Source organism: Sorex araneus, chromosome 3 (assembly GCF_027595985.1).
Source record: "Sorex araneus isolate mSorAra2 chromosome 3, mSorAra2.pri, whole genome shotgun sequence".
Taxonomy (NCBI): Eukaryota; Metazoa; Chordata; class Mammalia; order Eulipotyphla; family Soricidae; genus Sorex; species Sorex araneus.
Genome location: NC_073304.1, coordinates 49181567 through 49196166, shown reverse-complemented (window position 1 = coordinate 49196166; position 14600 = coordinate 49181567). Strand labels below are relative to the sequence as shown.

Here is a 14600-nt window from a genome sequence, read left to right as displayed (position 1 = left end):
TACATTCCTTCCATTATTTCTGATTCCTGCCAGCGGCAGTTGGTAGGCAGTTCACTAGGCACAAACTCACACATACACGCTCTCGGTCTCCTGCCTCTGGGCTTCTCTGACATGTAAGGAGCACTTGATACTTCAGGAGAGAATCCCTTGGGAGGAACTCAAACAGGAGGAGAGTCTAGACAAATGTTCCAATTACTTGTCTCCCAGGAGACAACTGTAGTGTATGTGTGTGTGTGGGGGGGGGGGTAGCAGGAGGGATAGTATCACAAACCTCTTAGATGAGGTAGAAGCAAAATACCCCATCTGCATGGCAACAATATACTTCCCCTGACCTCTCCTCCTATTCTATCTCAAGTTCTCTATTTTCTGGGGTCCCTAGCATAAATAATCACACTCATGTACTTTTCTTTGGCTGTTTCAGGAGAAACTTTTAACGTTTTGCCATTTAATTTCTATTATGTTACATGTTTAATTTTGTGAGCCACATGCTGTGGTCTCTGGAGTGTTGAGAACCTAAACCTGGGTTTCCCACAGCTTAGCCCCTTGAGCTAAGTCTCCGGCCCGAAATGATTAGTAAGGCCCAGACATGTATCAGGAAGTTTGCTGATCTTTCTGAAAGTCTCTCCAATGATTTCTGGTATGTTCTCTGTGCCTGGTGCAGTGTTATCCTTGGACAATCCCATTAGCATCAGGGGCAATTTCCTTCATTTCTTTCTCTCCTGTGCCAAATACCATATTCTCTACCTTTTGTCTTCATTTTGATTTGTATATGCCTATTATTTTGATGAAATACAATCTCCCTATAGTAGTTTCCTATAAAAGAAAAGGATATGGGAGGCAGTTTTTGAGATTACGGGCAAAAATAATGTCTTCATTTTGACCTTTAGCTTGATTTTTAAAAAATTTTTATTTTATTGAATCACCGTGAAAAAAATACAAAGCTTTCCGGTTTGTCTCAGTCAAAGTTTGATAATGATCAAACCCCCATCCCTTCACCAGTGCACATGTTCCACCACTAATGACTCTAATATACCCCCTCCCACCCAGCCCCCACCTAAGTAGCTAATGATCTTCACTTTATTCTCTCTATATTTTGAATACATTCAATATTTCAATAGAGAACTCACTATTATTGTTTGGAATTTCCCAACAATCAGGCCTGCTGAAAAGGCATCATTTAATAATTTCTTTTCATTGCTGAGAATGAAGACTCTATGAGCTTGGTTTTGGATTTCTGATATTTCAGCTCAGTTCGCAGTCTAAATGCATTTCTGTAAGAAGCCGCTCTGGCTGCCAAAATAGGTTAGAAGACCTCTCGGATCATAGTCTTTAGGAGCAGAGGGTCTTGGCTTGATTTTTAACAGCTTAGTTAGATCCAAAATTTTACGCTTGAAAATTCTGCCGGAATTTTGAAGGTATTGCTTCTGTTGAAATTTAAAGTTATTCTAAATTCTTGGTTTTTACTCTTTTTCTTTGGATCACAGTAAGCTGCAACACAGCAGACTTGAGTGCCCATGGAAGTTCATAGTAATGTACAGTGGTAAGGGGTTTGCATTTTTCCAACCATGTTCTTTTACCTAGAAGCTTACATTATTCTTGAAATATTTCTTGAAAACTTTATTTCATATGTTTCTCTCTTCTTTGTTTAAGGAACCCTTAAGCAATCAGATATTAGAACTGTTTCGTTTTTGCTCTGGTATTTCTATTTTTCTTTGGTTTTCTGAGAAATTCAACTTTTTAAGTCCTCTGTCAAATTATTCAGCCACACAATCACATTTTCTAAGAGCTTTCTGTTTTTTGAAAGCTATCTACTAACTATCATACTCTTGATTCATAGTTACAACATCCTTTTGAAGGTTCCCCCCTCACCCCACCCCCTATTTTCTTCAGCCTGGTTTCACTGTGTATTTTTTCTCTCCAACTGTATTTTTCCCTTTGATAAAACATTGACAAATATTAGCTCATTTAAGAATCAAAATAACCTAGTGCGATAACTTATCGTTTATAATCCCATTTAATTATAACTTTTCTCTGATGCTGTAGGCCTCTGGGTTGTTTGCTTTTTTGGGGAAGAGGGAGAGGTTATTTTGTTTTTGGGCCATACCCAAAAAAGCTCAGTGCTCATGGCTTACTCCTGGCTCTGTGTTCAGAGATCACTCCTGGTGAGCTCAGGGAACCATATGGGGTACCAGGGATTGAACCTGGGTCGACCTCATGCAAGGCAAATGCCTTACTTGCCATACTCTCTCTCCAGCCCCTAGTTTGTTCATGTTTAATAAGCAGGACTAAAAGATGCCAAACTGTTTTTTGTTTTGATTTTGAGTCACATCCGGTGGTGCTCAGGGCATACTCCTGGCTCTGCTCAAGGATCAGTCTTGGAGGGCTTGGAGGAACCATATAAGATACCAAGATTGAATCTGGGTTAGGCATACGGAAGGTAAAGACCCTATACTCTGTACTACTGCTCTGACCCAAGACTGCAAGTTTAGGGACAAGGACACTAATGGACACGACATCTCTGCCTCTCACTGTGGTTGTGCAGCAGGTTGGCGGAGCCAGAACACCTATGATACCATGATCTATGCACTGGCACCGGCCAATTACATTTCTCCAGTACCATTAAGAGAGGAAGTTCTGGCTGCCAGGAGAGGGAGTGGAAGGGAGGAAGATACCGGTTCTCGAGTCCGTTGTGGAGCTATTTCCTGCTTTGAATAGGATCTCCTGCCATAGACTGTCCCACTGTCCCTCAGTCCTCAGGCCCCACTCAGCATATCTCAAATTAACAGCCATATCCTTACAGAAATATCTTCGGTGCAGTAACAGATAAAGTATAAATATTAACACCAATATAAACCAAGTTAACCTCAATAATTATAAAAATGAAAAAGGACAAATACTTTATATTTTATAACATTTTATTGTTTGCATAGTGAAAAGAACAGAGTCAGAAGACTCATGGTCTGGCTCAACCACTAACTTGCCGTAGGAACTGGGTAAGTCTCTTGACCTTGCTATAATGCTATTTCCTCAACTGAAAAGTGGAGATGACAGCTTTTTTACAGACTTGCTGAAAAAAAAATGGAATGAGATAGTTCTACTTTCTTCCTCATATGTAATTGGTCAGAATAAATCCATAATTTGCTGCTGGTAACCCTTTATTCTTCATCTCAATTCTGTTTTCTATAAGTGTATTAAGATAACATGTACCACTTTAAATACCATCAATTGCAAAAGAGAAGCCAGCTCAAAACTGGTCTTATCCTTATTATTGAAACACTGATTTTTATAATACTTATTTATACTAACCCACCAGGAATTCAATTTCAGGTAACCCCCGCCCCCTTAAGCCCACTCAAAATGCATACCTACATATGTGAAAAATCCAAGATTAAGTGTAGCTGCTTTACAGTTTTCCCATTCGCATAGTATAAGTAAAATACATATCATGGGCAGTTAAATACTCCCCACCCCCCACATTAGGGATGATAATATATATGAAGATTAAATTCTTATGCATATCCCTAATATAAAAAAAATCACAGGTGTATTACACTGCTTGTCAAGAATACATATATATGGTGGTCACATCTATACACACCCTTTCTAACAATATTTCACCATCATCAGTCTCTCGTGTATCTTGTCTCTGTGTACATCTCCTAAAACTACCTGCAGCTGAAAACACAAAACCTCTTCTTATGACAATTCTGCATGATACAGTATTACAAAAAAATATTTGTGTTAAACAAAATTGTATGTACTGAATCTCAAAACCGCCGTTTAACCCCTCAAAGTACTATTCTTAAAAGGTAAACAATTTTTTTATACATCATAAAAAATTTAAGCTGAAAACCCTCCTCTGCCAAAAGTTAGATACATTACACCACTTCAGCAAGAGATTAATAAATAAGGATTAAATATTCTATCTTACAAAAACGTACAGAATGGTCAATGTAAAAGCAAAAAGGCTTATTTGATAATTTCTTTATCAAATTATGTTCATTAAGACTAAAACATGGTATAAAATAAAAACCTGTCACTAAGTTTATCTCTTTGAAGAGAATCACACAAACTGTAATCTAAAAATATCATGGCACCCTTGTTATAAACATTATCTTTTTAAAAAGACTGTTTCCTGGAACTAGAGGACTATTTGTTTCATAGCTTTTATTAAGCAAACTTGATATAACCACCACACAGTGGCAAGAGATAGAATAGCTGTTTCCAGCTACAGAAAATATTGAATTCCACCTTAAAGTACAGATCATTCCCTAACAATTAATGCAAATCATAGTGTATCTATATGCTGAAATTTCCTTAAAATGTTTTTGCTTTCAATGGAGTATACTCATTTTCCTGACATTTAAGATGAGTTTCTGCTGCTCAGTAGCTATTTTCATGTCCAGCCAAGATGTAAAGATTGCTGTGTGCAGTAGGGTTTTCTGTTGGCCTGCTTTCCAAAACCACCACCCTGCAATTAAACCAAAACAAAAGGTTTATTTAAGGACAAAAAACAGATTGTATACTTCAAAAACTGGCATGAAACCAGGAAGAATATTACTGTCTGTACTCTTCCAGGTTTACCTGAACTCAGAGTCATCATCACGTAAGATACAAATTCAGCTTTCACATTTTTTTTTTTTTTTGCTTTTTGGGTCACACCTGGCGATGCACAGGGGTTACTCCTGGCTCTGCACTCAGGAATTACCCCTGGCAGTGCTCAGGGGACCATATGGGATGCTGGGATTCGAACCCGGGTTGGCCGCGTGCAAGGCAAACGCCCTACCCGCTGTGCTATCACATTTTTTTAGCTCAAAAATCACAAATAAAATCAGAATGGAGAGATTTATGAATATAGAACACAAACATTTCAGAAATGTCACTAATTCCAACTAAACTCCAGAAAACTCACCTAATTCCAACTAAAACTACAATTGTTGATCATAAATTTCAACAAAAGATATAACAAAGCTTTAGGATTTATACATTTATGTTACAAGGAGAGTATGAAAGAAAGGGTAGGAATATAAAACAGACTTTAAAGACACTCATCTGGACTATTGGAAAAAAAAGACCCTTAAGAGTATGAAAGGAGGCCCATCTTCCTTGTCCCTCAGAAAAGGCCAGACTTCAATTAAAAAAATAATGGAAAGAAAATCAATGAAGTGACATACTGGATTTAAGTAGTAAAGAAGATAGGTTTATGAACAAATTAAAAAATAATATGGCCATCAGAGAAAAAAAATCTAGGAGAAATGAAAATTTATATACATACATTTCTCTGATAGATATTTTCACAACAATATATCGTTACTTTTGTAACATAAAGGAAAAGAAGCCATCAAAAATATAACTGCCCATAGCCAACTATTATTAATTACGTTGACACACTAAGGAGCCAGGAACAAGCCTTAAGCACTGCCCAACGTGTCACTAAATCCATTTCCTGCCCCCCCAAAAAGTTTATAAATCTTAAAAAAAAATCCCAAAGAAATAGACAGTAAGAAGATAACCAGACGAGTGCCCTAAAAAAAGGTGTTTTTAGGGCAAAAATGAGAGAATAAACAAAACAGACAGAATGACCTCTCTGACACAAAGCATATAAAGAAACACAGGAGAAAAGAAAATGCCCATAGGCAACAGAAACTGAGAACTAGGCATTAGTAGGAAGCCTAGGTGACGGGAAGGGAAAACCAATGACAAAGACACCCAGGGACAAAGGTGGAGGGAAGAGGTCACTGGTAGAGGGTGTAGTGCTGGAATGTTTTATGCACCAAACCCTATCATTACAGTGTTCTTAAGCAGAGTTCTCCACACTGTGCATGTGTGTCAGTAAAGTGCTATTTACACCAGAATCAGTGGATCAATAGAGTAAAGAGTTATCTACCCCAGGATCCCTGGATGATTCAGTTCTTCTGTTAGCCCTTCCTGGAGAGGCATAGAATCTCCTGTCCAGAGTCCTTTACCAGGTGGTCTTCACATCCTTTATTTTTTGCAAAACTAGCCATTTGCAAAATGCCAAGTTGCTGTGGGTCTAACTTATTCACCAAGGTAGTTATCATTCTCCAAAATATGCTCCCTTCTCACAAAATTTCTTTAAAATTCTTATAGTTGTTACTCTACTTCTACCTGTTTTCCTTAATTGTCTAATATTTAAGTAAAAATTTGTGATTAGACTGAACTTGAAGACTAAAAGTTCTTAATTTTTTGCTTTAGGACAAATACATACCACTCTAGTCAATTTTCCTGCAGTAACAAATTTTGGAGGGAGAAATACATAGGCACTGTATTAGTTGTACAGATATTAAATACAAGACATTGGAGATCAAAAGTACTCATCCCCATACCCCCTCTCTGGAACTTATCCTTCATTTTGTTCACAAAGAAACCAAACACTAATTCTAATTTGGATTGTTTGGATTGACCTCAGAAACTGTGGTCAGTTTTATGTTTCCTTATATAAGAGTAAATATCAGGCATATGAAACCAAATATCAAAATACATTATGGTACTAGAGTCATAAACACTCTAGTACCATAAACAATGTATGATTGTAACACATACTATCTGGCTAAGAATAATGCTCTAGATTCATGGTCTTTGCACTCACAAAAGATTGCTTCATTGACTATTTACCACATTATCCTCTCCCTTAATAAGAATACAGGGAAGGGGCTGGAGAGATAGCACAGCGGGTGGGGCGTTTGCCTTGCACGCGGCCAACCCGGGTTCAAATCCCAGCATCCCATATGGTCCCCTGAGCACGGCCAGGGGTAATTCCTGAGTGCAGAGCCAGGAGTAACCCCTGTGCATTGCCAGGTGTGACCCAAAAAAAAGCAAAAAAAAAAAAAAATACAGGGAAGGGGCTGGAGTGATAGCACAGCGGGTGGGGCGTTTGCCTTGCACGCGGCCAACCCGGGTTCAAATCCCAGCATCCCATATGGTCCCCTGAGCACGGCCAGGGGTAATTCCTGAGTGCAGAGCCAGGAGTAACCCCTGTGCATTGCCAGGTGTGACCCAAAAAAAAGCAAAAAAAAAAAAAAATACAGGGAAGGGGCTGGAGTGATAGCACAGCGAGTAGAGTGTTTGCCTTGCACACGGCCGACGCAGGTTCTATTCTCAGCATCCCATATAGTCCCCTGAGCACCGCCAGGAGTAATTCCTGAGTGCAGAGCCAAGAGTAACCCCTGTGCATTGCCAGGTGTGACCCAAAAAGCAAAAACAAACAAACAAAAAAAGAATACAGGGGAATTTCTGGATGTGGCTGAGCCCCCTAAGAATTCTGTCAGAACTCATTTGTGGAGCATAGAATAACATAACATGAGGCTGACACCCAAGGACAGTAGGTTTGCCCCATAGCTGGAAACCTGCTTCATGAGTGGAGGGGAGAAGGCAGATGGAATAGAGAAGGGATCACTAAGAAAATGATGGCTGGAGGAATCAGTCAGGATGGGAGATGTGTGCCGAAAGTCGATAATGGACCAAACATGATGACCTCTCAGTGTCTGTGTTGCAAGCCATAATGCCAGAGTAGAGAGAGAGTATGGGGAACATTGTCTGCCATGGAGGCAGGGGGAGGGTGGGAAAGGGGGGTTATACCGGGGATATTGGTGGTGGTATGGGCACTGGTGGAGGGACGGGTGTTTGATCATTGTGTGACTGTAACCCAAACATGAAAGCTTGTAACTATCTCACAGTGATTCAATAAAATTTGAAAAAAAAAAAAAAAAGAATTCTGTCAGAAACAGTAAGAGGCAGGCAGCATAATTAAGAACAAATTAATTATGTTTCAACTCCTTTGATAATTAAAACTAAAACAACCAAACTTGTACCTGTCTGATCCTAATAAGCGGAAAACTCTTGTTTCATCTGAAATCTCCTGGGTAACCTGTAAAGAAAATACCTACCATTAATATTTTAGTTCACACATCAGATTTTAATAAAATAATTTAGATAGAGCAGTCATTTAATAGATGGAATTTTTGATAGGTTTGGTTTCTCAAATGAAACAAGTTTCAGTTAAGCTGTTTTGTGACAGTCTATTGGTAGAACAAAAACAATGTTTAGGGAAGGTCCAACTCCTTTTTTAGAATTATCTGGGATCTGTAGTGTAATTCCCCAATTCTGAGGACAAAACTAAGACTAAACAGAGATGTTAAATAATGAACTTATGGTCACATAAGTGTTAGGATCAAACTGGAATACAGGTTTGGGACAGCAGAGTCTTCTTTCCTTTATATGATAGTGTACAGACATTTGAGGTGGTGCGCCAAGGCCCCCCTGATTTCCGCAGAACTGTGGTGGGCACTCCACACACCAATGCCCTCTCCTGGTATAGGCTGTGGTGTTCCTCTGCTTTTTTCTCCAAAGCTGAGGAAAGGTTGCAGCTACCTGACTATAGGCCTGACTCCCCAGTGTAGGTTGGAGGAAACCTTAACCAACACGGACAGAGTGGAAGTATAAATGCACGAGCTTCCCACTTCCAAAGCAGCCAGTTCTGGAATGTGTTCTTGCCTGAGGCGAGAACATATACCAATGTGTTCTTTATTAGATTTTTTTGGGGGGAGGGGGGAGAGTCTTCCCAAGCTGTGAAGGGCAGTCGGGGAGGGGGGGGCTGGCAATATTTTGCCTGGCCATGCAGGCTGAGTGCTCAATGCCTGGGCCTGCAGATGTGGTGCTGCTTGGGTCCAGTGGCCCTGAGGCACCTGAGCCAGCAGGTGGTACCATGGTATGGCCGGGACCAGGCAGTACCGGGGATGGAATTTGGGATGTCTGCATGCCAAGCAAGCACCGCAGCCATCACAGCCATCACCCCTTCCTATCTTATATTCCTCTACCCATCCCATGCTTTCTAGAATCTAGATAAATGGACATGTTCAAAGGTAACTAATTTATACAGTTTTCTCTTAGAAGTATTCTTATAATGCATTCATAAGAGGCAAAAATGTTTGTTTATATATTAGTAAAACTGGATAAAACTAAAGATAAGTCAAATAAAAATTTCAAGTTTTATAACAACTACACAAATTTCTGAGGCCAGGTGTATAAGAATTCATTGCATAGATATACAAGTGAGCAATGTCTCTGATTGTATTATCTCAAGTATTAGTATTTATTCTTTAAGTGGGAGTGCAATCTCCCATATGAAATTTCTATTGATTATCTCAGAAGTGTTTGAGACCCTTCAAATCTAGGCTTTGTCACTTAATGAATTACATAATGCTGGGCAAGTTATTTAACCACTCTGCCTACAAAAATGGGAATACAAATGATAAGTAATTATTCTGTTATTTTGATTCTTAAATAAGTGATTATTTATCAAATACCTGAAACACAGATCTGGTATGATCTTGAGAAGTCATTTATAATTATATAGCATTATGCTTATGCTGTTACAATAATAGTATTTTTAAGTTTTTGGTTTTTGGTTCATACCCAGTGTTGCTCAGGACTTACTCCTAGATGTGTAATCAGGAATCACTCCTGGCTGGGATCAGGGGATCATACAGGATGCCAGGGACCGAACTCGGATTGGCGGTGTGCAAGCCAAGTGCCCTACCCAATGCACTACTGCTCTGGTCCCATGACTGTCTTGTACGTAATGAATGAATACTCAGTGAGTTCATTACTTAGAGATTTTGCTTAGTTTTATAATCCAACACACATTAATAATTTTATATACCATATTTTAAAGCTATTTATTTTTAAATTACATATGAAGCTTATTAAGTTCAGAAAAACTTAAAACATGCTTTAGGAACCATATTTACACATTTAAAAACTAAAGGAGTAAGCTTATATGAACTAGTATTTTATTTATCCTTGTGGCCAGTGAATGCATCAGGGCCAGACAGAAGGCTCTGCATAAGGGAGAACCAGGTTCAACTGCCCACATATGGTCTCCTGAGCACCGAGCTAGGAGTCACCTCTGCCACTGCTGGATACGGCTCAAAAGCAAACAAATATTATATGTACAGATATATAAAATAAACAAAAAATGGGCATTATTTGAAGGGAAAATACTAGCAACTTTGCTCTACCAGGTCACAGCATTAAAGGTACTGAACATAGTTTTGTGAATTCTAAGAAAATTATGCAAAAAACGAACATTTCAGCATTTGAAATTTTAGGGGAATAAATGGAAGCAATTTGAAAAATGTACCTCATCTGATTTGAAGCTTTTACCCTGCATTCCATGTTTCCAGAAAGCCAACACACTGTCTTGAAGACATACTAAAAAAAAGGAGAAAGAAATTAAAATTAGGCATAGTGTGATTCACTATACGTTTTCCTCAACGCTTTTTAATGAATGGCAACATAAGATTTTTAAAGAATGTGGTGCACAAGTCCACCGCCTAGACCTGTGTTTCCCAACCTCCAACCTTTCACAGCTATAGACTGGCACCAATCCTCAGACCAGCAGCTGAAAGACACTGGTCTATACCATTAGTTCCTAACATTGCTGTGGTTTAGCCATACTTAACTTCAAATGTTTAGTGAGGTAGAGTCAAGTTAAAAAAATACATATATATACATATGAGTGTGTGTATGTATGCATAATATACACATATACGAATATACATACTGATATACATATATACAGTATATACACACATACATATATACTGTATGTTTTGTGTCAGGGACTCTGGATAAAAATCATCTGAAAATTGTCATATATTTAAAAGTTGACATTAAGCAGGCATCTTTTAGTATACTTTCCTTTTTTATATTATAGAATTATGAAAAATTAAGCCTGACCCATAAGCACATGTTTGACAATTCTTACAAGGAGGGGTTTCAAGTTCTAGCACTCACTGCTGTGGCCCCACAGGTCTCCAGAGCCCTTAAGGTATTTTTTTTTCTTTTTGGGCCACACCAGGTGATGCACAGGGGTTATTCTTGGCTCATGCACTCAAGAATTACTCCTGGCGGTACTCGGGGGACCATATGGGATGCTGGGAATCGAACCCAGGTCGGCCGCGTGCAAGGCAAACACCCTACCCTCTGTGCTATTGCTCCAGCCCCCAGAGCCCTGAACTTTCGTCTTGGGTCCTCACACCCTGGACAGAGTTCTTATCTGCACCAACTCTGCCCGCCTTCCTGAGGACCTTGCATTCGAGACTTTACAGGGCTGGATGCTGTGGGCCTCCTGTCCTCCCCATCTCCCAAGTTCCTGTGGTGAAGCGAAGGTCTCGAAAGGGAGGGAAACCTCTTTAATCTCTCTTTGGTACCAAGCATGAGTGATACCCACGGGGGCACCAAATAAGGTGACTTGGCAGTTTAGAAGAGTGGGGTATCTCCTCCCACTACCATCGCAGTGTCAAGGGCAACAGGAATCCCTGGCTCCTCCTGGTAAGGGAGTAGAGTCATTCAACTAGCAGAGAGGGGGTGGGAGAAGAGAGAATGAAGGTAAGATCATGGCAGAATTAGCCACATCTCTACAGCAGTAAAAGAGGTGTGAGAAAATGGCTGAGATTTTATTATTACTTTTTGTGTGCTGTTGGGATTGAAACCAACCCAATATATGTGGGGTGTATATTCTACCAGAGTCTCTTATCAGCCATAATCACTCACATTTATTACTAGAATATTAATTTTATAAAAAGTCAATGTAAGAATGTGCTGAAAACATAATTTAGCTAAACAGAAATAAATTTATAATAACAAGTCATACAATTCTTAAAAAGCCCGGTTACTAGCTTTAATTTCAGGAGATGTTTTAAAGACACTCTTTACCCGGATGTTCCTTGTATTATATTGTAAGATTCATTGGCAAAAGAGATGATAGCCCAGGAAGAACAAACTTTTGTGTAACAAATAAAATTCCCTAAAACACTGTCACACATGTAGAAGTGAAGGTAACTGAGTTTCTTTAAAGAGTACTATAGATTTGTCTCTGAATCTCTATTTAAATCATTGTATCTTAGAAACTGGCATGTGGTACCCAGCACTAACAAAAGAAAGTATTTCTAAATTCCTTTTGTAGTGCTGTGCACAGAAAATTCAGCCTTTCTATTTCATTAAATTAAATTTTCTAATCATAAGCAAATTTTTTTCATGTAAAAGGTTACTCAGAGAAATAAACATTGTGACAGGGCAAAACTCCAATTGAAAATTATGAAAATGTAAAACATAAACAAAAATCTATCTAAATAATAACAGTTTGTAAAAAGTGTGCATTTATAAATACATGCTTTTATGACCTAGATAAACATTGTCAACTTTGTTTTGGCTAGTTTTGATTTATGGCAGACTCATATCATAAAATTGTTTGAAGTGTTTCTAGCCACACTATATTAAAAGTCTATAACCTCTGGGAAAACACTGCCATATAATCAATGAAGAAGTAAACAATAAAATGCTTCTAAAATTACAAAACCAATGAAAATTACAACATAAAACATACATCGACAAGAAAGCAAATAAAATATACTGTTTCCAAATCTTGTGGGAAACTAGTTATTTATGACTTAGAAGTCATAAGCACCAATGTAGACAAAACAGAATTTTACATGGCAAAAATTGTAGTATATCCAACACTGTTAATCATATCACACAAATACCTTATAGTGTGCAAAGAATTGGGAGAAGTCTAAATCACTAGATGCAGCAAAGAAAACAATGAACAGAAATTTTAAAAATGATTTAAAGTTTTATATATTCAGGAAACAACAATTAAAGATTTATAACTAACACCTGTAACTGTTCATTATGGTAATAAAGAGCCACATGCTACTATACTAAAATTTAAAATTAAAATGTAACATTAATCATGTCTTAAGTATGTATCAGGCATGGCAAATGGCTATGTAATTAAGAGCATAGACAGAATATTTCTTTAATTATAAAAATGTCTTTGAGACAGTTTTAGTCTAGATAATCCTAAATCCTAAACAAAGTAGGTTTCCAAATACATTAAATAAAAGAAGGGGAAACTTACCTACAGATTCAATGCGAAAATCAAAACTAAGCTCAGAGGCCAGTTTCTTACTTGATTTTAGTTTTCCTTGTAGATTTACAATTTTTACAAACTCTTAAAAAAAGAAAAAAATAGAACTGGAAATGAAAATCGGAAAATAAATGTGTATCGGTATTCAAAAAATGAAAAGTAGTTAAATAGGGATGATGGACAATTAAAAACACTGGAATTTAGCTTAGTCATCTCTACTACATTAGTTTTATGATCCACTAAGTTAAATAACTTATAGAACACTTAAATAACATTATAGAACACTTTCAGAGAACAGAACAGGCAAAATTAGGAAAAGGTTTTTCATTTCATTTGCTTTTACAAGAAGTCCAGCAATAAGAATAGTTTATTCAGAGGACAATCTGAATGTTGACTTATTTTGATTACATCAGTAAGAGATACGGCAAATGGCTTAAAATAATAGAACAAATTTTTTATGGGAACCTATCAATAGACCTAGTTATTAATGCACTGTCTTATGATAGACCCTGGGTTCAATCCTGGCATTACATGGTTCTTAAGATCCACCAGATTGAAGTAGGGTCCACAATGTGCAAGGCAAGCACCTTTTCAGAGCTATCTCTCTGGTCCCATCCCTACCTTTCTCATGCTTATAGCACGGTGTACTTTTACTATAACATCACAACATCTCTCTCTGCATGGAAAGAATCACAGCTAGCAGATAAAGGAATTAAGTCTACAAGTAACTTAGAGCTTCTCTGCCATCTTTCTGAAAGTTCATGTTCTATTGCTCTAGGTGATCCATGCAGTAAAACCTTCTATTTTATCATTAACTAGAATGAGGTTTTAAAAAATTCTCAGGATATTTTAATCAAAATTTTATTCCAAGGCAAACTGTAACAATGTTTTCAAGAAGATCAAATAAAGTAAAACAAACTTTTCTCAGAATAAAATACTGGTGAAAAAAAAATACTGGTGAATAGGATCAATTAAAGTATATTTATAGAAAATTTAGGATTGTCTTTAAATAGAACAGTCAAGGTGAAAAAGTGTAAATCTTGAATTATTAAGTAAATTCCACGAGAAAATCGGTTTGTATCACATAGTATTACACAGAATAAAGTTTAAAATAGTACTTACTATCTAAGCACACTAGAACAGTATCTCTCTCCAACTGCGTTACATGAATGGAATCTAATTGTTGGCTGCCTTCAGGAAGAAAAAAGGTGAACATGCTTTAAATGAGAAAAGAAACACAAATTCTGGCTTCTCCTTACTTAAAACTAGCTTCTGAAATCAGCACAGAAGTTACACTTTGAAAATTGTTATTAAAAATGTTACATAAGTCAACATTAAAGCACAAATATAAGTCATCTGCATGGCTAATAGAGCTAAGAAATAATGTCAGTATTATAACCAATTAATATCTCTGCTGGCTTTAGAAAGGTGGATTACAAAATAAAGTGAAGCACAAAGTAAGTATGGAGGGGAGATTATGATGTGTGCTATAAAAAAGACTAGATTTTGCTGTAGATTTCATAGTAAATACACGGTGTTTATTATGTATATAATTAACTACACTAGCCATTATGTACACTATATATATGTTATACCATTGTTAGCAACAATTTTATTGTCAGGGAGGCTTTTAGTCAATAGAAGGCTA

At 37.5% G+C, this 14600-nt stretch overlaps 1 protein-coding gene across 3 annotated transcripts in view; it reads right to left on the bottom strand.

Annotated features, from left to right (window-relative positions):
* Positions 1–1887: 1887 nt before the first annotated feature.
* MAP4K5 (mitogen-activated protein kinase kinase kinase kinase 5) overlaps positions 1888–14600 on the bottom strand; it is a 99442-nt gene continuing 86729 nt past the window's right edge. For all 3 annotated transcript variants that reach the window (XM_055132907.1, XM_055132908.1, XM_055132909.1), the window contains 5 exons: positions 14075–14143; positions 12944–13036; positions 10163–10233; positions 7833–7888; positions 1888–4471 (listed from right to left, as the gene is read on the bottom strand). In XM_055132907.1, the coding sequence (XP_054988882.1) occupies positions 4384–4471; positions 7833–7888; positions 10163–10233; positions 12944–13036; positions 14075–14143 (377 nt within the window). In that variant the 3' untranslated portion in view covers positions 1888–4383. The remainder of the gene's footprint in view (positions 4472–7832; positions 7889–10162; positions 10234–12943; positions 13037–14074; positions 14144–14600) is intronic.